The sequence below is a fragment of the Asterias rubens genome, chromosome 11 (genome assembly GCF_902459465.1).
Source record: "Asterias rubens chromosome 11, eAstRub1.3, whole genome shotgun sequence".
Taxonomy (NCBI): Eukaryota; Metazoa; Echinodermata; class Asteroidea; order Forcipulatida; family Asteriidae; genus Asterias; species Asterias rubens.
The window spans coordinates 6,824,778-6,850,943 of NC_047072.1; the positions used below are offsets into that span (position 1 = coordinate 6,824,778).

A 26,166-nucleotide genomic window follows, 5' to 3' on the forward strand; every position below is an offset into this window, starting at 1 on the left:
TAATCGATTTCAGAGTCCGTCAAGTGGTCTTGCCGTCCTTCCCCCCCCCCCCCAATCCCAAACACTTATTCTGGGATAGAGCGACTCGATCTAATAGCATTAAAGTTAAGCCAAAGAGGCGCTTAGAGTGGGATACCATTTGAAACCCTTTGTGGCGGTAATAAAGTATCGATGAAGCCAACGTTTTTAAACGAATCATAGGATTAGGGAATTGTTTATCCAGTGGAGAGGCTTGTTTTGGGACTTAAAGGACACGATGCTGAGAGGTCCCTTGGGGGCCTTTTGGAAAGTCATCAAGGTCTGTTTCGTATAACACATTGGTTGGGACCCCCCCCCCATTAGTTTCACAATTTTTCCCCTCCCATACTTTGGCGGCGTCGTCATAACAGCAAATTTACCTCCATGGATATACACACCATGGTCAGTGTTTCTACTGTATGCGAGCATTTTAATTACCCTTTTTTGGATCTAGTAGTTGAATCAAATTGAATTGTGGTACCACAAACTGGATTTACATTGATACCTCACCATGCAATGCTTTGAAAACAGAATTCTTATAATATTTACCTAGCAAATATTTGAGTTTATCAAACCATGATCAAACTGGACTTCCATATTTGTACAGAATGGTTCTGATCGGTTTTGTTTCAAATTGGTTACTTACGGGATCCTATCAGATTACCATTTATTTTGTCAGTGAATTGATACATTAATAAATATTATTTTCTTAATCTATCTAGTTTCTAATCATTCGTTTTTTTAGGTGCTGGCTAAAGGGTGTTTGTTTGTTTGTTTGTCGGTGTGTTTGTTTTGTTTGTTGTGGGTATTTTTATGATGTTTGTTTGTTAGAGAATTTGCATGGGTGTTTGTTGTGGTGATTGTTTGTCTGTTTGTTGTGGTGTTTGTTTGTTGGAGGCTGTTTGTTGGGGTGATTGTTTGTCTGTTTGTTGGGGTGTTTGTTTGCCGGAGGCTGGTTGTTGGGGTGTTTGTTTGTTTGTTTGTTGAGGTATTTGATAAGATGTATGATTGTTTGTTTTCACTTTTTATACTGAAACAGTCTAATCCCAGTCCAATCCCAATAGTTCACGACTCGAGGATGAGTCGTCCTCTAAAACAGAGCTAATGACGTCACAGAAGCGCCTCCTATCGACCTATTACGCTCATTGTGACGGTTATTTTTATGAAGTAATTGTGCCCGAGGCCGGCGCGTTTACGGCTTTAACAATCAATATCTATTAGTAATATTCGGTTGCAGATTAACTTAAACTGTTGCTATCGTCCAGCAGGGGTTTAATAACAGGTGTTCTTGTTGCGCAGCCGCAGTTGACTTGTTCATGAAGGATGGAGCATGGTATGACGTCATTGGACTGGTGGTCCTTGATCTTGACCTGTATATTGACATTTCCTCAAAAACGTGACCAACTCATCCGATGAGATTGCTATGAGTTTGTTTCGTGGTGTAAACAAAGGCCCAAACCTTCAACAAACCATATGTCTTTCATTACGAAAATTACTGTGGAAAGAAAATAGCGGTGGGTGGGGGGGGGGGGGGGGGGGGTGTCCATTACAAACAGAAGAAATATTACTACGTACTTAGACCTCTTCGCAACTATCTATTGTGCAAGCTCTAATTACGCCAAACGCGCGCTTACCGAATATTTGCGGTAAGGTCTCATGTCAAACACTCTTACAACTTCCGGGAAAAAAATTACCCAGTTCCGGGTACCTTGGGGCCTGACCTAATTTTGGGTCAGTGTGGCCCCGAATCTCTGTCAATATGACCCAGTAATTTGGGGGGTTAAAAATTAACTCTTTCTCCAAAACATATATGTCCTGGCTTCAAAGAGAGTAGTTTCTTACAATATTAATTTAACAATCAACGGCTCCTCGCAAAGTAAGTTTTATGGCCATTAAGTTGTCGAGTAACTACAAAAAGTATAGCCTGCCATTTGTATCATTAAAAGTACATGATTGGTCTTCTTCTTTTGCATTTGCTAATTGTGCAGTCACCAAATCCACCAAACTCCATACAGTAGAACCATTTTGGCTTCGGTGTATAGTAATTGACATTGACATTGTTATATTAACAACGGGCAATATAAAACTGGAAGAAAATACCTTCCGTTCCTAGCACAAGAGAAAACAGACAGCATAATTATCTTGAACACAAATAATCTGGGAAGGTTATATTCCACGGTTTGATAACTCCGTTTATTGTAACAGCTGCCTTCATCACGCCGTGTGTGTGTGCCCGGGCCACAGCGCGGCTGGCCCCGGTGTGTTCCTAAGCATCACCGGGGATGTTTGGTTTATTTACTTCTATGAATTGCTCAGCGATATGTAACGGAATTTCCTGTCCAATTATTATCCGTATCGCTTATTTTTTTTTTCTGGGGGTATGGCGAGGCTATAGTTTTAATGAAAACTGTTGTCCGTTAAATTAAAAGCATGGACGACCTTTACTGTAGGTTTTATGGTTTTGAGTTTGACCATCTTTGGTTTTTTTGCTGTGACAGTCGCTAATGCATCGCAATGTGTCTTCTTTTTCTTCTTCTAATTTGTTCCATCCCCCTTGACATTTTTCATTGACTGACCAAAAGGCCGGATGTTATTTTATTGCAACAAAAAATCCGGGGCAGTCGATTGGTGATAAATAATGAAAACTTTTAGCAAAATTGAAGAAGAAAAAAATTGAAGATGTTGCTATTGGAAACACTTTGAACTATTGTTAACTATATTTTTCTTGAATCTTTCAAAATCAACCGGACGATTTGATGATTTGGAGGATGTGAGCGTGTAGGCGTCATATATAAACCCGTATTGATTGAGTCAGTTTGGTATCCTACATGAACTCATAATGCTTGAGTGTGGAGGATGGAGGCAGAATGGATCCTTAAAGATATTTATTTTGCATTATTTGAGAAGGATGGAGGCTACCCCTTTAAGTATTTCAATAGGCGATAGAAACTAAGTACTCCTTTACATAATAAAGTGTTATCCTGTTGCGATGTGTTTAATTAAAGTAGATGGTTTGAGTGAGGCCACAGTGGTGTGTTTTATTTCCTAAGATGGTACATTAGCCTTGAGTGCAAACCCAGCTTATGCTATGGCGCCTATTTTTAAAGGGTTTATGTAAATTTTGTAGGACAAAAAAAAACATTGTCCACAGATTTACACGAAACTTACACAGTTTGAAGATAATGATAGTAGAAAGCTTCCCTGGAAATATTACGTGCTGAGGTGCTGTAGTTTTGGGGAAATGAGTAAAACAATGTCATGAAAATAATGTTCGTCTGTATGAGACGAAAATTATTTTAAGCATTTACAAACGTATTTTCATGACATTGTTTTACTCATTTCTCAAAAGCTACAGCACCTCAGTAAGTAATATTTGAAAGGAAGCTTTCCACGATCATTATCTTCAAACCCTGTAAGTTTAATGTAAATCTATGGTCATTTTGAAAAGGTACCCAAATCCTTAAAGCATACTCTACTTCGCAACCGACGGTCTGTTACAAGCCAGAATATCATTCCGCTGATACAATAATTTTAAAAACTAGAATAACTTTGTGTTTGTGTTGTTCGTCAGCTGTGAAGTGAACTAATTGCGGACTCGCTCAGATGTTTTCCCTATTAAAAAAAAAAAAACTATTTTTAATATTTTTTATACAAGTATACATTTTGTACACAACCAGGCATATCGTTCCCTGTATAGTGTACGAACACGTTGCTGCGTAATGCAGGCCTTAATAATGCACTTTCGGGTTGGTTTGTCGCTTAATATAACAAAGTTCTTGTTTAAAGACACCGGACACTATTGGTAATTGTTAAAGACCAGTCTTCTCACTTGGTGTATCTCAACATATGCACAAAATAACAAACCTGTGAAAATTTGATCTTGATTAGTCGTCGGAGTGGCGAGATAACTCAGAAAGAAAAAACAACCTTGTCACACGAAGTTGATGCTTGATTTCGAGACCTCAAATTCTAAATCTGAGGTCTCGAAATCACATTTATATAAATTTACTTCGTTCTCGAAAACTACTTCACTTCAGAGGCAGCCGTTTCTCACAAAATTTTATGATTTCAATTTCTCCCTATTACTTGTTACCAAGTGTTTTATGCTAATAATTCTTTTTGAGTAATTACCAATTGTGTCCACTGACTTTAAGAGTCAAGCATTTTACCACTCCGAGTTTGAGTTCGAGTCCTCAGTGAAAGCCTGTAAAGTCTTTTTTGGGTCGAGTTCGAGTTCTAGTCACGAGACATCCGGGTCGAGTCTGAGTCCAAAGCCATGGGTCATTAGGGTTAAGTCAGACTTGACTCAACTCCAAATCCCGTGAGAGTCCTGTTTAGTTTCAGTCCCATCGCCTTACATCATAAGACTCCCCAAACCTGTGCAGCATTAGCTACATTTTGACGGCGGATATAAAGGGAACCCTCGAACGCCGAACGGGACTTGAATCAAGTCTAGGGTTGAGTCTTGAGTCTTGAGTCCAAGTCAAAGTTAGAAGGGGCCAAGTTCGAGTACACTGAGGCACTCGAGACATTCGGGTCGAGTTTGATTCAAAGTCACGAGTCATTTGAGGTCGAGTCCGAGTTACTTTTTGGGTCGAGTTCGAGTGCAAGTCATGATACGGCCACACCTTAGTGACGTTGGGTCTCTCCCCCCCCCCCCCCCCCCCCACCCACCTTGCATACAGGTATATGTAATAAATGTTAATTCCATTCATACAAATACAACCAGAAGTAAACAAACGAAGACGAGACTCTTACAATAATAAACCCAACCTATGCTTTGAAATTTGACATATTATATACTTTAATACGGTATACAATTATGGAAGGTTGGGAGACGTTGAGGGCAAACCAACTCTTATTGTCCTATCTATGGTTAATCGTTTACCAAGACCCGACTTGCCTCTCCACGACCAAGATGAGAAAATGCACAAACAAGACGCTTGACGTCATTCGTTGGTCCTATTTGTGGACATTCGGAAAGAAAACGATTGGGGACTATGGAGTGCAAAGCAACCATGCACCCCCCCCCCTCTCCCTCTCTCCCTGTGTCTATTATTGTCAACGAGCAGTCCTGCCGGTGAGTAGGCTTAAATCACCAAGTGCTATATGACTTGGGTAATCCCGTAACGGATACCCACGTAATGATCCTGGGGCACGCCGTGGGTCAAGCTGGGGTGGGAGGAGGGGGGGGGGGGGGGTTAATGTGAGCACATATAGCCAACGGGGAAAAAAAGACTCTTGAAACTTGGACCATTATTTCTGTGTATAAAAAGGTCCGTTTCTAGAGCGGCAGCCATTTTGTGAGTGGGCAACAGAATTCACCGTACCCGACGTATACGCATTTATTCATGTCCATTTGGGAGAAAGTTAAAATAATGTAGGGCAAGTAGAAACTTTGGCCAGACATTCAGCTCATTATATAACCAGAACGAGGTTAAAAGGGAAGATATATTAGTCTGACCCAATTTCGGTACGTATGATTGCGGTTGCAGACATAGGGGACACGACCATTAGATTACCCCCTTAAATCCACCTGATATTATCTTCATGCCAGACGCCACATCCACATTGCATAACTCGCCTAATTCAACGCAATGGCAGGCATGTATTTGCAGAACATGTGTTTAAACAATGTCGGCCACACCTGGCTGGAACATGTTTGGATGTGACATTGATAAAGACGTGTTGAAATGTAACTACATTCAGAACCATTTGGTCATAATTATTCCACATTCATGTTCGTGCAACATTAAAGATGAATTTGGACCAACGGGCTTTGAAACTCTGTCATGTCAATCTATGGTTTGACCTACACAAAATTGCAACAGAAATGATTTTTTTTGCAAGTGTCTCCTGAAACCCTCTTAAACGACATATCCAAAAAGTAGAAAAAAGTAAGCTGTGGAAATATGCATAATTTGCAAACATTACCGTTTCCCCCTTAAATATGTATGCACACCCTATACAAAGTATAAATTTAATTTGTTCACACAAACTAGATTATTGCTCCATGATCTGATATACTTCTCGCTTCAAGAAATGGTGTTCATGTTTAGTTTTATGATGAGCGTGTCATGATTAGTAAGTCGCAAAAATAGTTTCCATAAACCATGCATGCAGCTTTACTTCCACGTACGAACAGACTGTGCCACAAATAAAAACAAGAGGGAGCAAAGGTGTTTTGCAACTTTTCATTATTGATCAGCTGTTTTCTTCAAAGTCCCTTGACTATTTTAAATGTTAATGCGCAATGTTTTCGTTACAAATCTGCAGTGAGTGCCGCTGTCAGCACAACGAAGCAGGTATAATCCATGCTGACGTTTTATTTGGTCCATTGTCTTAGCGATGTCAATCTAAAGTGGTCAGTGATTTCGTTAGGAGGGGCTCTAACAAAACTCCACCAGCATCCACTGCGTACACAATCGGTGTGACATTATTGACAGCAAACTTTTTAAACACGAACTATGGTAATGTGGTAATGTGCCGTTTCCGTTCATGATAATGATTTTTTTTTTCTTTTACTAATGAATAGTTTGTTTACCCTGCTGTATTAAAATTGTCTAAGCAGGCATCAGACATGATTTGGTAATTTAGATAGTTCCCATTGTACATGAATAATGTGCGCGTGTGCTTGAATCAAATATTGAATCAGCCGGTGTGAAAATTAGTAAATCTCACTGGAACAACTGACGCCCCCTGGCGTGAGGGTTGAATGGTTGAACCATGGAGGAAGAAAAATTAGCGCCTGGTGTTTTTACAACCACGGCAAAAGACATTGAACCTTTGAAGTGCATTTCGTCGTGACTCCTTCTATTTTCTTCCTCTGTGGTTGAACATACTGCTGATAGGCAGTTTCTGCACGGCATTACATGAGTGGGCTGTTAAGAGGTGGCTGGCAAAAAAAACGCCACACTCAATTGCTGGCCCACCTTATTAACTTATGTCAACACTGTCTGTGTTTATATTAGAAAGATGAAATGGTGGCAATTGTCATCCGTTAAGGTATGCAAACCCATCTTGCTTCTGTGACATTAAGACGACAGTGCAAGATCGATATTAAAACTAAAGGGGACTGTGTGTCTTATACAGTTATGTGGAGTTATTCTTCGGAGGTGAAGATGTGTTTGGTTAAGGGAAGTGAAACGATTAGCGATATCTGTGACGACATTTACCTTAAATAATGCATAACAGTTAGCATAGCAAAGGAGGTGGTGTGTGTTGAACCAACGAGGAAGAACAATCTCACCCCCACTGCCCCCCCCCCAAACAGTTCGGGAAATTTTAACACTTAAAGGAGAGACGAAACATTGACAGAGAAAACCAAACATGCTTTGTACCCGGTGTTAAAAATTGTTACTTTGGTATTTCTCATCGTGAAAACATGACGTTTTTAACCAAAATTGAAAGTGTAGCCCATATTAAACGAATAGTCTAATAGTTGTTAACTATGCAGTGTTGTTAATATCAGACTTATTAGAGAACACATACAGGTCGACTACAAATAGGTGTGCCCCCCCCCCCCCCCAACACTCCCTCGACTCTCAGCGCAAGAAAGACCCCGTTTTCTCACCCCAATTACTAACCAACCTCACGTAGGCCTACTCCTGTACTTCTACTAAATCATAGCTGACTATCATCCGTGTAAAAATTGCTGTTGCCTTGAGTGGCGATGTTCCTGTGGGAGTAGAGAGCCGTAAGCCCCCCTTAATCCACCCTAAACCGTCTTCTTGTTTTCGTTTCATAACCACGGTTTTGTCTTAATCTGAAGGGAACTTATTTAAAGAGGCAGTGTCCGTGAAATCCATAATTTCTTGCCACTGTCAGTTTATACTGAGTCAACAATGATCAATTTCCCGGGGTTATGAAAATGGAATTTACCTTCCACACTTTCCAGTGACCAAATATGCAGCAACGTCAAACGTGGTTTTGTCTGCCACGACCGCCACATTGAGAAACAAATATTGCACGTAACATAAATTACGTTAAGCGGGTAAAAGCCGCGTCGCCAAAAATGAACGGTAAAAGTAGAGAACGCAGAGGTAGAAAATTGGTTGGGACTATCCTTTTGATTTGTGTGTCGAGGGGAATTCCCGTTTACTTCACTGCCACGAATGAGCCATAAATTGGTCTAGTCATCTTCATGAAGATTGATATATATAATTTTTTATTTTTTTATTTACAGTTTGCCGACAGCTTTCGAAGGGCGTGGCTGCCGTCTTTGGCCCGAACTCCAGGGAGAGTTCAGAGACCATCGCGTCGGTGTGTAACTCCATGGACATGCCACTAGTGGAAACGAGGTGGGACTACCGGGAACGTGGAAGCATGGTGACCTCCATCAACCTCCACCCCAACAACAGGCAGATCAGCAGGGCTATACGGGATGTCGTTTACTACTATAGGTGGTCGGCAATAACTATTGTCTACCAGGACGATAGCGGTAAGCAGAATGAACAAAATATATGTATATATATATATATTTCCATAACTTGTTACCATTCATTTTCAAATTAACACCTTTAAAATAAAAAAAAACCGTAGTTTTCACCTCTTGAAAATTGGCTTGATCCCAAAGGACTGGCCCACAATGGCACATGTATAAATGTTTTAACAATAGTTGTTCAGCAGTTTGCCAATTACAGTAGAAATAATATGAGACTTTTGTTACGCTGGGTGGCAGCAGACTCACTGTGTGTAGTGCCATGATTGAACGAGTGAAATAAGTTTAAAAACTCAATTTCTGAAGTATCGAAATCCAATTCAAATATTTTAGTGAGAAATTACTTCTTTCTAAAAAATAAACAAGCAACTTCAGAGGGAGACGTTTCTCACAACGCTTTGCACTATCCACAGCTCTCCATTGCTCGTTACCAAGTCAGTTTTTATGCTAAATAATTGTTTTGAGTAATTGCCAATAGTGTCCAGTCCCTTTAAAGCCATTGGACACTTTCGGTAGACAGTACTGTCCAAAGGCCCACACTTCGTGTATTACAACTTATATATAAAATAACAAACCTGTGAAAATTTAGGCTCAATCGGTCATCGGAGTCGGGAGAAAATAACGGGAAAACACACCCTTGTTTCCGCACGTTTCGCCGTTTCATGACATGTGTTTAAAATAAATCCGTAATTCTCGATATCGAGAATTGATAAAAAAAAATTACGTTTTCTCAAAAAGAAAAAGCATTTAATGGAATAATATTGAAAGGGAAGTCTTTCACCATTACTTCCTGTAAACCCTGCAAGTTATTTGAAAATCTGTGAACTTTTATTTTTGTTTCTGTCCCGAAAGTGTATAATGGCTTTAAAATGGAATTTTCATTTTGTTTGCGCCTATCAGCTCTGACGCGTCTACAAGAGGTCCTGCGAGCCTCAGCACCACGCAAGATTAAGTTAACTATTTATAAGCTACCGACCAACCCAGATGTTCGGACTCTGCTGAAGGAGATAAAGACCTCCGGGGCACGGCACATCATTATTGACTGCCGGAGTGAGATGTTATATCCCCTTCTGGAACAGGTCAGTAGTGTGCTCTCTTGGCCACCGTGGTGTCAAAATAAGATTGTTCCGTCTTGGCTATTAATAGGAAGTATGTATTTTGTTTTGTTTTTTCGTTTTCTTTTGGCCCTAAAAGTTTAAAGAATAGTCACTTTAGATAGATAACAAATTAAAGTGATTTATGAACAGATGTCCTTTCTTGGCTACCGTATCATCCCATGGAGGAAGAAAATGGAGGAAAAAAACAAAGAATTGCTTTCGATGATGTCACATCGAAAACCTTTTCGTGCAGTCTTTAAGTTTATCGCGGACGAGTTGATTCTAAAAATTCAAATCGAAACTGGCACAATGAATTGGAAAGAAATGTGTGGTATTTTTGGCCTAATATACATTGTTTTTTAAGTCAAGCAAGTTAAGGTCAAAGGTTTTTATCAAGAAATTTGTCCAAAACATCCTTATCTGCCTGGCTATGCAAGAAGCTTGCTTTTCCACGTGTGTTCCTGATAGAATCTCTTGGTTGTGTCGGACCGCGTCGGCTAAACACACAAACCGATGCGCATACCCTTCAAGTGAGCCGCTAGAAACTAATCATCTCCGTTCGAGAACACCAACCATCTCCGTTCTAGAACACCAACCATTTCCGTTCTGGAACACCAACCATCTCCGTTCTAGAACAACCACCATCTCCGTTCTAGAACACCAACCATCTCCGTTCTAGAACACTAATCGGTTCCTGCGTCGGTTCTTTTCACGAGAAAACTAGACTTGTGGACAAGTCAGTATGTTAAATGTCTGTCGCTGTGATAGCGTTCCGACTGTCTCCGCGATTTCCGCGACATTTACGGTATTCTCGCGAGACTGCTGACCCCCGCGAGACTACTGCTATCGTGTATCGTGCTCTGCAGTCTACTTGGGGAGTAGTCGGCAGCCAGCAACCTCGCGCGCGAGCAGCTATCTCGCGAGAGTTAATTTGATCGAGGAGACCTGAATTATTACGCCACCACCACGACTCGACTATCTCACTGCGACAAACCATTAACAACTTGTACACACGTCTATATAAGGAAACCTAATCAAGCATTTTCCCTCCCTGCAAACTATACCGGCCATAATGCCCAAACCTTCTGCCATATTCCACCGTAGCAACAAGGAGATCTATTTTAAGTTTGATACTCAATTCAAACTTATAGTTGGTTTAGCCTGAATTATTCTCCCATTTCGGGAATCCGACAACCGGTGCGTCTTGCCAGCGGTCACCAGATTGTTTTGTGCAACAGTCGTTTATTATTGGACCGCAATAAATTACAATTTAATGGCAGCACTGCGAGGGATGCGATATTTAGCCTAATTTGATTTGTATTATTAATGTGGGATGCTGAACGATAGATGTATAGAGAGATAGAGAGAGAGAGATGTCATGTTGAAGTCAGTGCGATGCACTCCGAGTCTTGTCTAGTGACCTGCCCTAGTAATGTTCCCCGTCAGTCAGAATTTAAATTAATGTTCATGTGTTTTAAAAATGCATGTGGTGGTATAGGCCGATATGCACTATTAGCATTCATATAATTATTGCGCTGTATGAAGTAGTATTCTTCAGCCGGGTATTTGTGTCGATCCAACTAAGTTGTCTTAAGCCCCGTTCACATTAGAGCAATTAAACAAGGGTCCCCTGCTAAATTGCAGCATGACTGTACAATCTTTAAAAAATGTATAACCCCACTGTGAGAGAACGACATTTTTTGTCCAATGTCCATTGTAAAATCTTGTCAAATTGTGATACATTTTAAACCGTGCTAAAATTAAGCAAGGCACCCCTGTTGAATCGCTGTCATGTGAACTCGCGTTTCTTATTTGAATCAAAAATTAATTCACGCTATAAGTACACCACACCTGTCCACCAGGGCTCAATTTCATTATGTCTGTAAGCATAAAAATATGATAAGCACATAAACAATTGCTTAAGCAGAAACAGGTCACCAGCCCAATATTCCCTTAAGTTTACATTGGTGCCACACTCCCTTTTTTTTTATTCAGTAAAGATTGCTAAGCAGTATTTCCTTCTAAACAATATTTGTTGAAATTAGGCCCTGTCTTTCATAGCAAGCAATCCCTTTATACCGTAGTAGTAGGCGTTTATGACTGCCCATAGAGACAATCACTTCACATCGAGACATAAGCACAGAGATACGTATTTCTTAATACGTATGCATGAGGTACGTCAAAATGCTAATCCAAAACGAGGCGATGGGCGCAGCCACTGCAAGTGATGGGGGACGTGCGCCCACAGCCACATTTTGGGTAATAATTATGATGTCATGCATAAATATTAAGAGAGGCGTATTGAAAGCAATGGCATGAACGCAGAGCGACTGACTTCGTGGCACTTCCGGGGCCTTCAGACGGGCCCAAACAGGTCCTTTATCTATGACTGGGCCGTTAATGGAGACACTTTCCGTTCGCGTCCTCCGTCTACGTCGATCACAAGCGATTTCACACCTTGGTTAAAAGTCTTCTGGAATCAACTGCCCCTAAACGATATGTACCGAACCCATTTGCAATGTTGGTTACTACGATTCTCTTGAGCTGAACGAAGCAAACAAAAAAACATCGCCATGTTGATGAAAACGCTGCATTCATGTCACTTTAATGGTCATCAGCATCCGCTTGCCTCAATTAATTCCACCAGAACACTCTCTACTAATTACAATGTTTTAGCGATGTACGCAGCTTTATAATTATTCACATAATTCCCCGTTACGTACACTGGCTATTAATGAGCTTCTGAAGTTTTAATGAGGAAGCTAATAACAGGCAGTTGGGACACGATTGACGTTGGCTCTCTCTGCACCTCTTGTATTAAACACTGAGTACATGTATTAATCAAACGGCATTATGGTGGCTTGGACAGGGCCGGAAAACGATTAAGTTTAGCTCTAATTGACAATCACAGTGTCATCAGTGCGAAGGGTGAGAGTGATTACAGGCCAGTGGAATGTCATAAGGATTTGTGTTTCCTTGGGATGAATGATTAAAACAAACATTATTCCATATCGTTTTGTTTTAAGGGGATTTTTTGCTGCATTTTTAATGTGCGAGCCAGGTTTATTTTGCATGACCTTGTTTACCCCCGAGCCTATTTGATTTTGGCCACCAGGTGGCGCACTGTATTTCTTATATCTCACATCCGTACATTGTAGTAAAAGGCCGTATACGGCTACGACTGTTGTTAAGGGTGTTGCTAAGGACGTGTAATACATCAAAAGCATGATGACGCAGAAATCTAGCCGTAGCTGTAGCTGTAGCTGTATACCGCCAATTTGGAAACGGCCAGAGTTGTGACAACTTGCGAGTAGAAGCAATTTTCCGTCCACAAAACGCGTTGGCGTAAATAGGGTGCCAGACTAGAGTGCATTTGTATTGTGCTGCATTTGAACCAAAATGGCGTCCAGCAACCAAAGAAAACAGCCCCTCCTTGCCGAAACCTCTCGATACACATCTTTGTTACATCATCTTCCAGGATTGATCATTATCTTGAGCTGTTGCTTTGTCCATTGGCTAGAATGACAAGGTATAATTATGAAGAAGAAGAACAAAAAAAATAGCAATTGGTAATGCTTAGCCACTTTTAAATTTAAAAACTAAAATGTCACAATTGGGGTGTTAAAATTGACGCAATGGTGGTTGTCACACATAGATACCCAAGATAGATTCATAGGGTAGGGTGTTCAAACAACACAAATATAAAATGTAATATGTTTGCAGACATTAACACATTTGAACACCCCTTTTTTTAAGGTTTTTACTGGGAAACTACTCGAACTGAGAATATTAGAAATACGTCTAATTTGATGAAATTCTGACCAAACACGTAGTCCTTTATACTGGGCCTATTTGACAAATCGAGCAAACCATAGTGCACAAGTTCATGGAGCTGCTTTTGGGGTTTAAAAAAAAAGTTACTAAAGCACGAAAATATCTTGCTAATTTTACACGTGTTACTGACCAAAATGTGATGTCATATTGCTTTTGACTGGTATTTAGCTATTGTTTACTTAGCATAACAATTGAGTGAAGTCTTGGCCGGTATTCTGTTTTACTATAAGCAAGCAACATGTTGTGTTGTAACCAGCTACATGAAATTAGGCCAAGAGCTACACGATTACTTGATACAACCAGCCACACGTTTGTCAAATTAGCCAAATAATGCCGTCCATCTGATATGATACAACCGCAGACAGCACTATTCATAACAGTTCTAGAATGCACTCAAAAACGTCGATTTGCAATACATCGTATCGCATTGTTCCACTTACGATCTAAATGGATTGTGCCAGTCTACATACTCGAGTCTCACTTACCTTATTGGCTCAAACATTTGATACTAATTTCAAGGGGCAGACACTATAAGAGATAGGACTTAAGGATAAGCACAATCGCGTGCACCAGAATTAAAAAAAAGGAACATTTGTAAACTTCTTCCTTACGCAAAAGGCACAAGCACAAGTGATTGTCAATCAAGGGCAAAATGGTTTGGATTTCAGCAAGAAATACCGCCAGCATTTTCCTCTCTCCGTCAAAGCCAAGGAGCTGGGTTCTGGTTGGGAACGCCACGCACGCCATGGGGTTTGGAAAAACAAAAAGATTATCCAATTAAAAAGCAGTGAGAAGCCCCAGAATGACTTCAGTTAAACAATCTCCGGAATACTTAGCATTCTTATGTTATAAGAGAGAGACATTTCACAATGTTCGATAGTACGGAGTCACTTCAAAGCTAAGCCGGTGCCCCCGGAGATTCTGTGTCCCCCCCCCCCCCCCCATGGGGTGAACTGTGCGTCTTCTCTGACAGCGCCCTCTTTTGACTCGTCCTCCTTAAGGCCATGGTAATTTCCTTCTAGGGGACAGTAATTTTATTGACTTTTTTGTTTTCGACAGATAATGGAGGTTCAAATGCTGAGAAGTTACTATCACTTTTTGTTTACATCAATGGTGAGTTGGTCTTTTCAATATAATCCGCCACAACAAGATGGTCCGAAATAGCGGCCGATGGCTACGGGTGTTGCTAAGGGCGTTGCTATGGGCGGAGCTATTGACCTATTATGTTTGATAATGCATGATAAAATAACAATCCAGCCGCAGCCATAGCCGCCACCTGGAAAACAAAAAAATGCAACATTCCGTATTACCTTTCTTGACGTATACTATAAAAAGTAACGTAGTTTTTACGACAGATGTTATTATTTCTCACTTAAATATTTGAATCTATTGATAAAATACTTCAGGCCTGAAGCCTTCTTAAGGCGTTTAAAAGCACACAAAAAGGGTGTTTTCCTGTCATTAATTTCTTGCAACTTCGATGACCAATTGAGTCAAAATATTCACAGATTTGTTATTTGTTATGAATATGTTTGGTCTACCAAGCGAGGTGGAATACTGGTCTTTGACAATTACCAAAGGTGTCCATCGCTTTAAAGTGAATGAGCAGAAAGTCAATTTTAGAAATCAGACGATGAGCCTTTTGTTTTATGAGTAATTCTCTTCTCTGTGGCAGGATGTTACAATGCTGAACATGTCTAGATATTCCGGAGATGGAGTCAACTTGACAACCTTTCACCTCTACGATAGAGAGAGCGCGGTCTTCCACAGAATAGTGGCCGAGTGGAGAGCGAGATTCAAGCGGTCGGAAACCAACCCCATGGAGCGCGGACTAACGGTAAGAGGGGGGAAGGACCAAAGACAAAAATATATTTCATTTTTTCCACCAGAGTATTAACAATAAATTATGCCTGTGATTTTGTTACACAGAGCTCGCGAAAGTACTGAGTAAACAGTGCTATACACATCGGTGTATATGGGTAAAGCCAAATTGTTTATTATCCCTGATGCAAAATTCCATCTAATAAATCTTCTTGCTTGACAATTTAGATATTCTCAAACACAAAATCGAAGATAGAGGGGCTTTGGTTACATAAAGCTGGGCCGCTTTCATAAAGCTGTTTTAGCAGACGATTCTGCTTAGCAAATTCATTTACTTAACAATTTTACCAACTTAAACAATTTCCTTTTCATCACTGAATATTCTATGTGTTATTTCCCAACCAGTTGGAATCAGCCTTGATGTATGACGCAGTGCATGTTATGGCCAAGGGCCTGCTGGCGATGTCTGTCGGCCGGAACATGACCGTGCAGTCCATGGCATGCTTTCACGGTGATCAGAAGAAGTCTTGGGATGACGGTCGAAGCTTCTACAACTATCTCAAAAGCGTAAGTCTTAATTGTGGATATAACTCAAAGTATGGCTTCTCTTACAAAATTTCACTGAGCCTCAGCATATTGATCTCAGCACATTAAAGACACTGGCCACTATTGGTAATTGTCTTCTCACTTGGTGTGTCTCAACATATGCATAAAATAACAAACCTGTGAACATTTGAGCTCAATTGGTCATCGAAGTTGCGAGATAATACGAAAAGAAAAAAAACACCCATCATTCTGAGGCTTGATTTCGAGACCTCAAGTTCTAAATCTGAGGTCTCGAAATCAAAATCGTGGAAAATGACTCCTTTCTTGAAAACTACGTTACTTCAGAGGGAGCCGTTTCTCACAATGTTTTATACTATTAATCTCTCCCCATTACTCGTTACCAAGTAAGTTGTTACGCTAAAAATTTGTTTGAGTATTTACCAACACTGCCTTTAAGCAAGATTTGTTTGTGCTTATAGAAAGTTTATTAATAGCTTACAGACTTGAACCAAATAGCTTTGCTTTGTGTTTGTGTTTTATTCTGATGGTTTCACTTGATTGCAGGTGGAATTACGTGAGGGGCTGACTGGGCATGTGGCGTTCGATACCCATGGAGAAAGAGACAGACCCAAGCTATTTATATCAGAGCTGTCTGATGTCCACGGAATGGAACAGGTACAAACAACATTCATTTAAACTGTATTTATTACCCAACTGCGCCTAGTCACGACGCCATTCCAATATTGCGAGGCTTTCATTTCATTTTATTTCAGATACTTGTATTTCATGTCAACATCAATCAATACATTGTGATAACATTGTTCAGAAAACATTTAATAACTTGTACTAAGGAAAACTTTAGTTAAAGTCATTGGACACTTTCGATTAACAGTATTGTCCAAGGACCACACTCCGTGTATCACAACTTCTATATAAAATAACAAACCTGTGAAAATTTGGGCTCAATCGGTCATCGCAGTCGGGAGAAAATAACGGAAAAACCCACCATTGTTTCCGCACTTTTCGCCGTGTCATGACATGTGTTGAAAATAAATCCGTAATTCTCGATATTTAGAATTGATATTGATTAAGTGTTTTCTCAAAAAGTAAAGCATTTCATGGAATTATATTTCAAGAGAAGTCTTTCACCATTACCTTCTGTAAACCCTGTAAGTTATTTATAAATCTGTGAACTTTAGAAAAGAATTCTGTACCAAAAGTGTCCAATGGCTTTAATGAACAATAGATATAAAATAGTTTGACATTAACATGTATAAAAAAGAAGATGCACAAGCTTGTTCTCCCTCTTCCCTATTAAACAAGGACAATTTACACAAAAACGTACACAAACAAAAACCAGGGACATGGACATTATGCATGAGTGAGCCTGTGCAATGGATAAGCTGCTAGGTGGCAGCAGACTCCTATTACCTTACACATTGACGTCATTCTGCCCGTGTCCTTCTGCCGGAGATTCTGTCCTCCATATGGGAAATTAACATGAGCTGGAGGAGGAGGTTTCAAAAGAGTGCTTAGCGAATTTGTTCGTGCTTTACGGGCTTTATGAAGTTGAGCCCAGGTTATTATGGACAGATCATTTACTTTCACAGAAAGATAATATTTGTATGATGATTGTTTTTTTTCCATAGAGAGGATACTGGAATTATGATGATGGTGTTTATCTCAGGCCTAAAGACAAAGAACTGATTGTCAACAATGCATCCGTAATCAACAGGACACTGATTGTCACAACTATTATTGTAAGTATTAATGGGGTATTAGGAAGGCCACTGGCATGGCCCGGTGCTGAATATCAATTGGTCTTGTTTTAGTGAATTCATGAAGCGAGTGCCTGGCTATAGGGTGCTTTTCCATGTTGACACCTTTTGTAGATCAAGTTTTTGGCCATGAAACTAAGGCCACATTAGTTTTGTTGACATGCCAAATATGAAATCAGGAATGAAGAAATCATCACAATCCCTATAAAACAGAGGGTTTGTTTGTTTTTGATGTTTTCAATAGTTTTGTCAAACAAATTTAACTCCTAGAAGACATTTTCTGTAAACTTTTTAAAACAACTAAGCACAGTGTAGCCCAAGTAAATATTTGAAGAATCGTTGTTGCTTTGCCAACATGAATAAAAACCTTCTTTAAACCTGTACATTTTGAAAAAAAAATATCAGCTAAAAAATCTGGGCAGTAAAAGTATAAAGAGATATTCAGACATTGGAAGAAAAACAAAAACAAAAAATGGGTCGGGGGGTTTTGAACGGTCGGGCGGGGACGATCAACCCTTTTTATTTTTATTTTATGTGGCCTAATCTCTAAACACTTATATAATTTACCTATAATTTACCTTACACGGAAAGTTTTTGAGGAAAATAAAGTGAAATTACAGAACAATGGTTCCAGGAGAGTCGCTCTAATACGTTGGCTGTATATGCTAAAATATAAATGTACGTCTCCTGAGACGAAAATTATTTTCGTGACATTGTTTTACTCGTTTCTCAAAAACTACAGCACCTCAGCAAGTAATATTTTAAGGGAAGCCTTCTATATGTACCACCCTTACTTCAAACCGTATAAGTGTGAATCTGTGGACATGGTGTTATGTGTCGCACATACCCAAACCTTCTAATTGCCTGTGTCTTTTTTTTTTTTTACACTTGCAGGAGCTACCCTACGTCATGAAGAAAGACCGAGACGCAGATGGAGAGCTCCTTGTGGGTAACGCGCGTTACTATGGTTACTGCATTGACATGTTGGAATCTATTTCCAAACATGTAGGCTTCCAGTACGAGATCGTTGAGGTTGATGACAATAACTATGGCTCACCAATGGAAGACGGTTCATGGAACGGCATGGTCGGCAAACTCATGACAAGGGTAAGGGTTTTTAAAATCATCATTAAAGATGCTATGTCAGATTTTTGGCCGATTTGACTCAACAATTTTGATTTAAAGTTCATTAGGTATTTTATGGGGGTCGAGAAAGTTACAAGCTTTCATTTGAGCCATTGCTCGAAAAAGTCCGTCAATTATTAGTAGCAGTGAAATAAAGTGCTCAAAATTAGTTTTTGTCGGGATCCCGACAATATATCACATGCCCAATTCTTGTGTGTTTTATAAGAAACGTTTTAAATTTTTTCCATGGTTCCTGACCATTAAAAGTAAAAGTTAAAGAAGAAATTGTTAGAGCGGGTGATACTCTTTGAAATACCATTCACTCCAAATATCAATTTGTTAATGTTTTTGCCAAAAATCTGACATAGCATCTTTAACAGTTTAGAGCAAAGAAAGAAAAAGCATATTGTTAAAGAGTTTTGATAGCTTTTGTATATCAATTTTGGGGCCATGACATGAATCCCTACTCACTGTGAATGAAGATGTACAAGTTTCAACCTCACAAGTTTTTGTGAGAAAAAGAGGTAAACTCACAGAACAATGTTTTCGGGAGAGTCGCGTAAATCCATTGTAAATGCTAAAATAATTTTCGTGAAATGTTTTTCTCAATATTTTCTCACAAACTTATTTTAAGGGAAATTTCTACCATCATTATCTTTAAAACGGGTGAATTTATGGGAAAATCTTTGGACTTTTGTATGTTGTGTTGTACAAAAAGTACTCCTCTATAAAAAGGAATATTGTAGTAAATTGTTGTGGAAACATTGTCCATCATAACAAGATTCTGGGTAAAAAAAAAAATATATATATTATTGGTAACTGTTATTCTTACGGTATTTTTAAACAGAAAGCAGACCTTGCTGTGGCTCCTTTAACCATAACATACAGTCGAGAACAAGTGGTAGATTTCTCCAAGCCGTACATGCATCTCGGCATCACCATCCTGTACCGGGCGCCCGAGCCTCAGAACCCGGGTGTCTTCTCCTTTCTCAACCCGCTCTCCTTCGACGTCTGGCTCTACGTTGTCATCGCCTTCTTCCTGGTCAGCATCACGCTGTTCCTCCTGGCTCGCTTCAGCCCCTACGAGTGGTACAACTCGCACCCTTGCAACCCTGCCTTCGACGAGGTGGCCAACCAGTTCAATCTCACCAACTGTCTCTGGTTTGCGTTTGGAGGGCTCATGCAGCAGGGGTCGGAGGTCAACCCGAGAGCTTTCTCCACGAGGGTTCTGAGCGGCTTCTGGTGGTTCTTCTCCTTGATCTTGGTCTCGTCGTACACCGCGAACCTGGCTGCTTTCTTGACCGTCGAGAGGATGGTATCGCCGATAAGCAGCGCCGATGATCTCGCTAAACAGACCGAGATTGAATACGGCACAAGAAGCGGGGGATCAACGGAAACATTTTTCCGCGTAAGTAGACAATTATCTTTTCACCATTAACTTCTTTTACTTGTCCGTTTTTTGTAAGATCTGCCTTTAAGCCTACGTCCATAATTATCTTTGACCTCCCATGTTGTGTACATGACCTTCATGGTCCTTGATATTCACAGTTAAATTCGACGTACATGTATACGTGTATACATAATAAAGCCAATACCATGTTGACTTTCCCATAGTATAGGGGACAGAACTTCAGGCTGATTTTATTTCCCTTGCACATCGGAACTAAAGATTTTCTTATCGCCCTTTACTGACTAGTTTCATTTCTCGTTTTTGATTCCTACCACAGCGCTCCAATATACCAACGTACCAAACAATGTATGAATTTATGAGTGCCAGGCCTCATGTATTTTCAAAAACCTACGACGAGGGTATCGAGCGAGTTTTAAACAGCAAGAACTACGCCTTCCTGCTGGAGTCCACTACGGCTGAGTATAGGATCTCACAGCACTGCAGTAATTTGACGCTGATCGGTGGACTGCTCAATTCCAGGGGCTATGGGATCGGTACACCATTACGTAAGTTTTACCGAAGAACTGGGGTGCGTTTTGGCGGCTGTAACCAATAAGTGTTGCTGACGTCATAACCAACACGGTAACCGAGCTCACAACTCGGTTATCGTTCAGTCTGAACAGCAGAACCAACGACCAACAACCGAAACAGTTTTTGGTTGGGGTCGCCAAAACGCACTCCTGGGGTTTAAGTCACTGATGTACAACCTCGTAACCACGGTTTGGGATTAGGATTAGGCTGTGTCAGTTGGTGCTTTTCTTGAAGGCCACTGGACACTATCGGGCCCATGTCATAAAAACCTAAGACTGACCATTTTGTTCATTTTGTTTCTTCATTTAGAATCTGGCATACGAGATGAAATTACCAAAGCCATCCTCATACTACAAGAGGATGACACTCTACTCAAACTCAAGGATAAATGGTGGAAGACGAGTAACTGTCAGTCAACTATCAATCAGAAGGAGGATGCCAGCGAGCTGGGCGTCAAGAACATCGGGGGTATATTCCTGGTTCTCATCTCGGGTCTCGTAGCGGGCGTCATGGCAGCCGTGGCGGAGTTCGTCTGGAAGTCAAGGCAAAACGCTAATCTAGACAGAGTAAGTCGAACAGAAAGTCACTGAAACTCTAATCTAGACAGAGTAAGTCGAACAGAAAGTCACTGAAACTCTAATCTAGACAGAGTAAGTCGAACAGAAAGTCACTGAAACTCTAATCTAGACAGAGTAAGTCGAACAGAAAGTCACTGAAACGCTAATCTAGACAGAGTAAGTCGAACAGAAAGTCACTGAAACTCTAATCTAGACAGAGTAAGTCGAACAGAAAGTCACTGAAACTCTAATCTAGACAGAGTAAGTCGAACAGAAAGTCACTGAAACTCTAATCTAGACAGAGTAAGTCGAACAGAAAGTCACTGAAACTCTAATCTAGACAGAGTAAGTCGAACAGAAAGTCACTGAAACTCTAATCTAGACAGAGTAAGTCGAACAGAAAGTCACTGAAACTCTAATCTAGACAGAGTAAGTCGAACAGAAAGTCACTGAAACTCTAATCTAGACAGAGTAAGTCGAACAGAAAGTCACTGAAACTCTAATCTAGACAGAGTAAGTCGAACAGAAAGTCACTGAAACTCTAATCTAGACAGAGTAAGTCGAACAGAAAGTCACTGAAACTCTAATCTAGACAGAGTAAGTCGAACAGAAAGTCACTGAAACTCTAATCTAGACAGAGTAAGTCGAACAGAAAGTCACTGAAACGCTAATCTAGACAGAGTAAGTCGAACAGAAAGTCACTGAAACTCTAATCTAGACAGAGTAAGTCGAACAGAAAGTCACTGAAACTCTAATCTAGACAGAGTAAGTCGAACAGAAAGTCACTGAAACTCTAATCTAGACAGAGTAAGTCGAACAGAAAGTCACTGAAACTCTAATCTAGACAGAGTAAGTCGAACAGAAAGTCACTGAAACGCTAATCTAGACAGAGTAAGTCGAACAGAAAGTCACTGAAACTCTAATCTAGACAGAGTAAGTCGAACAGAAAGTCACTGAAACTCTAATCTAGACAGAGTAAGTCGAACAGAAAGTCACTGAAACTCTAATCTAGACAGAGTAAGTCGAACAGAAAGTCACTGAAACTCTAATCTAGACAGAGTAAGTCGAACAGAAAGTCACTGAAACTCTAATCTAGACAGAGTAAGTCGAACAGAAAGTCACTGAAACTCTAATCTAGACAGAGTAAGTCGAACAGAAAGTCACTGAAACTCTAATCTAGACAGAGTAAGTCGAACAGAAAGTCACTGAAACTCTAATCTAGACAGAGTAAGTCGAACAGAAAGTCACTGAAACTCTAATCTAGACAGAGTAAGTCGAACAGAAAGTCACTGAAACTCTAATCTAGACAGAGTAAGTCGAACAGAAAGTCACTGAAACTCTAATCTAGACAGAGTAAGTCGAACAGAAAGTCACTGAAACTCTAATCTAGACAGAGTAAGTCGAACAGAAAGTCACTGAAACTCTAATCTAGACAGAGTAAGTCGAACAGAAAGTCACTGAAACTCTAATCTAGACAGAGTAAGTCGAACAGAAAGTCACTGAAACTCTAATCTAGACAGAGTAAGTCGAACAGAAAGTCACTGAAACGCTAATCTAGACAGAGTAAGTCGAACAGAAAGTCACTGAAACTCTAATCTAGACAGAGTAAGTCGAACAGAAAGTCACTGAAACGCTAATCTAGACAGAGTAAGTCGAACAGAAAGTCACTGAAACGCTAATCTAGACAGAGTAAGTCGAACAGAAAGTCACTGAAACTCTAATCTAGACAGAGTAAGTCGAACAGAAAGTCACTGAAACTCTAATCTAGACAGAGTAAGTCGAACAGAAAGTCACTGAAACTCTAATCTAGACAGAGTAAGTCGAACAGAAAGTCACTGAAACTCTAATCTAGACAGAGTAAGTCGAACAGAAAGTCACTGAAACGCTAATCTAGACAGAGTAAGTCGAACAGAAAGTCACTGAAACGCTAATCTAGACAGAGTAAGTCGAACAGAAAGTCACTGAAACTCTAATCTAGACAGAGTAAGTCGAACAGAAAGTCACTGAAACTCTAATCTAGACAGAGTAAGTCGAACAGAAAGTCACTGAAACTCTAATCTAGACAGAGTAAGTCGAACAGAAAGTCACTGAAACTCTAATCTAGACAGAGTAAGTCGAACAGAAAGTCACTGAAACTCTAATCTAGACAGAGTAAGTCGAACAGAAAGTCACTGAAACTCTAATCTAGACAGAGTAAGTCGAACAGAAAGTCACTGAAACTCTAATCTAGACAGAGTAAGTCGAACAGAAAGTCACTGAAACTCTAATCTAGACAGAGTAAGTCGAACAGAAAGTCACTGAAACTCTAATCTAGACAGAGTAAGTCGAACAGAAAGTCACTGAAACTCTAATCTAGACAGAGTAAGTCGAACAGAAAGTCACTGAAACTCTAATCTAGACAGAGTAAGTCGAACAGAAAGTCACTGAAACTCTAATCTAGACAGAGTAAGTCGAACAGAAAGTCACTGAAACTCTAATCTAGACAGAGTAAGTCGAACAGAAAGTCACTGAAACTCTAATCTAGACAGAGTAAGTCGAACAGAAAGTCACTGAAACGCTAATCTAGACAGAGTAAGTCGAACAGAAAGTCACTGAAACGCTAATCTAGACAGAGTAAGTCGAACAGAAAGTCACTGAAACTCTAATCTAGACAGAGTAAGTCGAACAGAAAGTCACTGAAACGCTAATCTAGACAGAGTAAGTCGAACAGAAAGTCACTGAAACTCTAATCTAGACAGAGTAAGTCGAACAGAAAGTCACTGAAACTCTAATCTAGACAGAGTAAGTCGAACAGAAAGTCACTGAAACTCTAATCTAGACAGAGTAAGTCGAACAGAAAGTCACTGAAACTCTAATCTAGACAGAGTAAGTCGAACAGAAAGTCACTGAAACTCTAATCTAGACAGAGTAAGTCGAACAGAAAGTCACTGAAACTCTAATCTAGACAGAGTAAGTCGAACAGAAAGTCACTGAAACTCTAATCTAGAGATGGGAACTTAACCAAAGTGACATAAACTATTGAATTGAGTAAGCAAAAGTTTATACCACTGGGATATTTTTGTTTTCATTAAACGTGGGTTTTGTTAGAGAGCAAATCACTCGACGCCCCACCCCCCCCCCCCCGGAGATTCTGTCCCCCATGTGACGAACTGTGTACGAGTTTCTTTTGATAGGCCCACCATCCTCTTTCAGCAAATGTTAATTTCATGTGAATAGGGATAGAACCTCAGGGGGACAGAATTCCATGGGACACCGGCAACCAAATGATAAGTAAGTAGGCACAAAATTTGCTTCGCGCAGAAAACTCTTTCTAAGCCAAAACAGGGTAGGCTTAACAACGCCGACAAGTATCATTGGTTGCATACGGCCACAGGGTGGCGCTATACTTTAATTAAGATGTCTCTTGCTTGTCTTCGCCATTTTAATCATTATGTTTATTTTCTTTCTTTTGTAGAAATCCCTATGTGGTGAGATGATGGCTGAATTGAGGTTTGCGTGTCGCTGTAACAAACGACGAAACAGCCAACCTGTGATTGAGCACAAGTACATACCAGCTACAGCGTTTCCAACAGCGAGTATCAATGGTCAGGCCATTCAAATGACAGAGACGGTAGCTTGATGGTAATCAAAGTCAGCTGAGTTGTTCCTCAGTTAGCAAGAAACTCTGATGGCTGATGTAATGTACAGTTTGTTTTCATAGAAGCTAAGCACCGTGTATACGTTGCTTTATTTTTGGTGCTTTACTTGGGGAAACCAGCCATCGCCATGATGCAAGTACGACTTGAGTTTTAATTTATTATCCAGCTAGGCTGGTTGGTGCCGAATGCAGACTTCCAAACGAGATTGGATGGAATGCAGCCATCTTTCAACCTGTGATGAGGGTTGGAACAAAGTAAACGCTACCGTTTCAGGGTTGACTGTGCCCTGGTAATACGTCAGTGCTACTGCAACAGAGGAATCCAACCTGGGATTGTGATTGACCGCAAGCCTACCATTATTTGTGGCCGAAATAGGACCTGCACCGACAGGAGCGCTAATTGAAAGAGTAACTTCGCCGCTTTCGATGCTTATGGTGTTCTCAATTGTAGAATGTTACCAGCTATATAACGAGTGAGTGGCTTGTCACCTGCAGAGACAGGAGTCCTTCACGTTGAATGCGGGATGTGAACCCCAGACCTACACGACCGATGCACTCACCTATAGACCACTAGCTGCTTCCGACTTGATGCTACGATGTTTGGAGCAGTTACTTTCAAAGTTGGTCAAAAGTGTGTTTATTTTGTTACACAGTTCATGATTAAAAGGGGGTCGTTTGAGTGGAAAAAAACCAGCTCCGACAGAAAGCTTTCAATCTAATCATGTGAGTTTTAATCAATGGGACCATCATGAAAAATTGGCCTGCATTTGTGTTCTAGCCAAGAATTTGAGGAATTTGCAACACCCGATAAGTTTACAACAGTGTTTTAAATTCAGAAGTTTTATTTTAAAGAAAAGTCTTCCATTATATACCACTACCGTTCTGCGGACACAATGTGTTTCTATTTTGGTTCCAACCTGTTTCGGTGTTCGAACCAAAGCAGATGAGAGTTGATGAAACAAAAGCACCACATATTTCGGCGCGTGGCGTCGCTGTAGATTTGTTCAGTTGCTGAAAACAAACTTCTATTTTGCCACCGCATTTTTTGTCCTTCAGATTGCTCTACTCTCAAATCGGAAAATAAATACACAGTTAATATTAATTAGTGTTACTGTGTACTAATCCGTTACAAAGTTAATGCTTATAAAAAAAAACCGCATTGTATTCACAGTACACTGTATTTTATTATAAAAACTGCCCTCTATTGACTGGAATTGTTGGTACCAATTAAACCCGTTGTTATGCCAACTTGATTTATCAAGTGGTGCGTTTAGACTAGAGGGGTTGTATAATATGAAGGTGAATTATGAACAAAATGTCTATCAAAGGATA

General features: G+C 40.2%; 1 protein-coding gene across 1 annotated transcript in view; it reads left to right on the forward strand.

The window, feature by feature from the left end:
* The window catches only part of LOC117296923 (glutamate receptor ionotropic, kainate 2-like), a 40,446-nt gene extending 15,398 nt beyond the window's left edge, over positions 1 to 25,048 (forward strand). The window contains exons 2-13 of the mRNA XM_033780031.1: positions 8,204 to 8,458; positions 9,359 to 9,537; positions 14,449 to 14,502; positions 15,065 to 15,226; positions 15,616 to 15,777; positions 16,321 to 16,431; positions 17,406 to 17,516; positions 18,429 to 18,641; positions 19,507 to 20,067; positions 20,387 to 20,615; positions 20,950 to 21,206; positions 24,652 to 25,048. Of these exons, the coding sequence (XP_033635922.1) occupies positions 8,204 to 8,458; positions 9,359 to 9,537; positions 14,449 to 14,502; positions 15,065 to 15,226; positions 15,616 to 15,777; positions 16,321 to 16,431; positions 17,406 to 17,516; positions 18,429 to 18,641; positions 19,507 to 20,067; positions 20,387 to 20,615; positions 20,950 to 21,206; positions 24,652 to 24,816 (2,459 nt within the window). The 3' untranslated portion in view covers positions 24,817 to 25,048. The remainder of the gene's footprint in view (positions 1 to 8,203; positions 8,459 to 9,358; positions 9,538 to 14,448; positions 14,503 to 15,064; positions 15,227 to 15,615; positions 15,778 to 16,320; positions 16,432 to 17,405; positions 17,517 to 18,428; positions 18,642 to 19,506; positions 20,068 to 20,386; positions 20,616 to 20,949; positions 21,207 to 24,651) is intronic.
* The last annotated feature ends 1,118 nt before the right edge of the window (positions 25,049 to 26,166 follow it).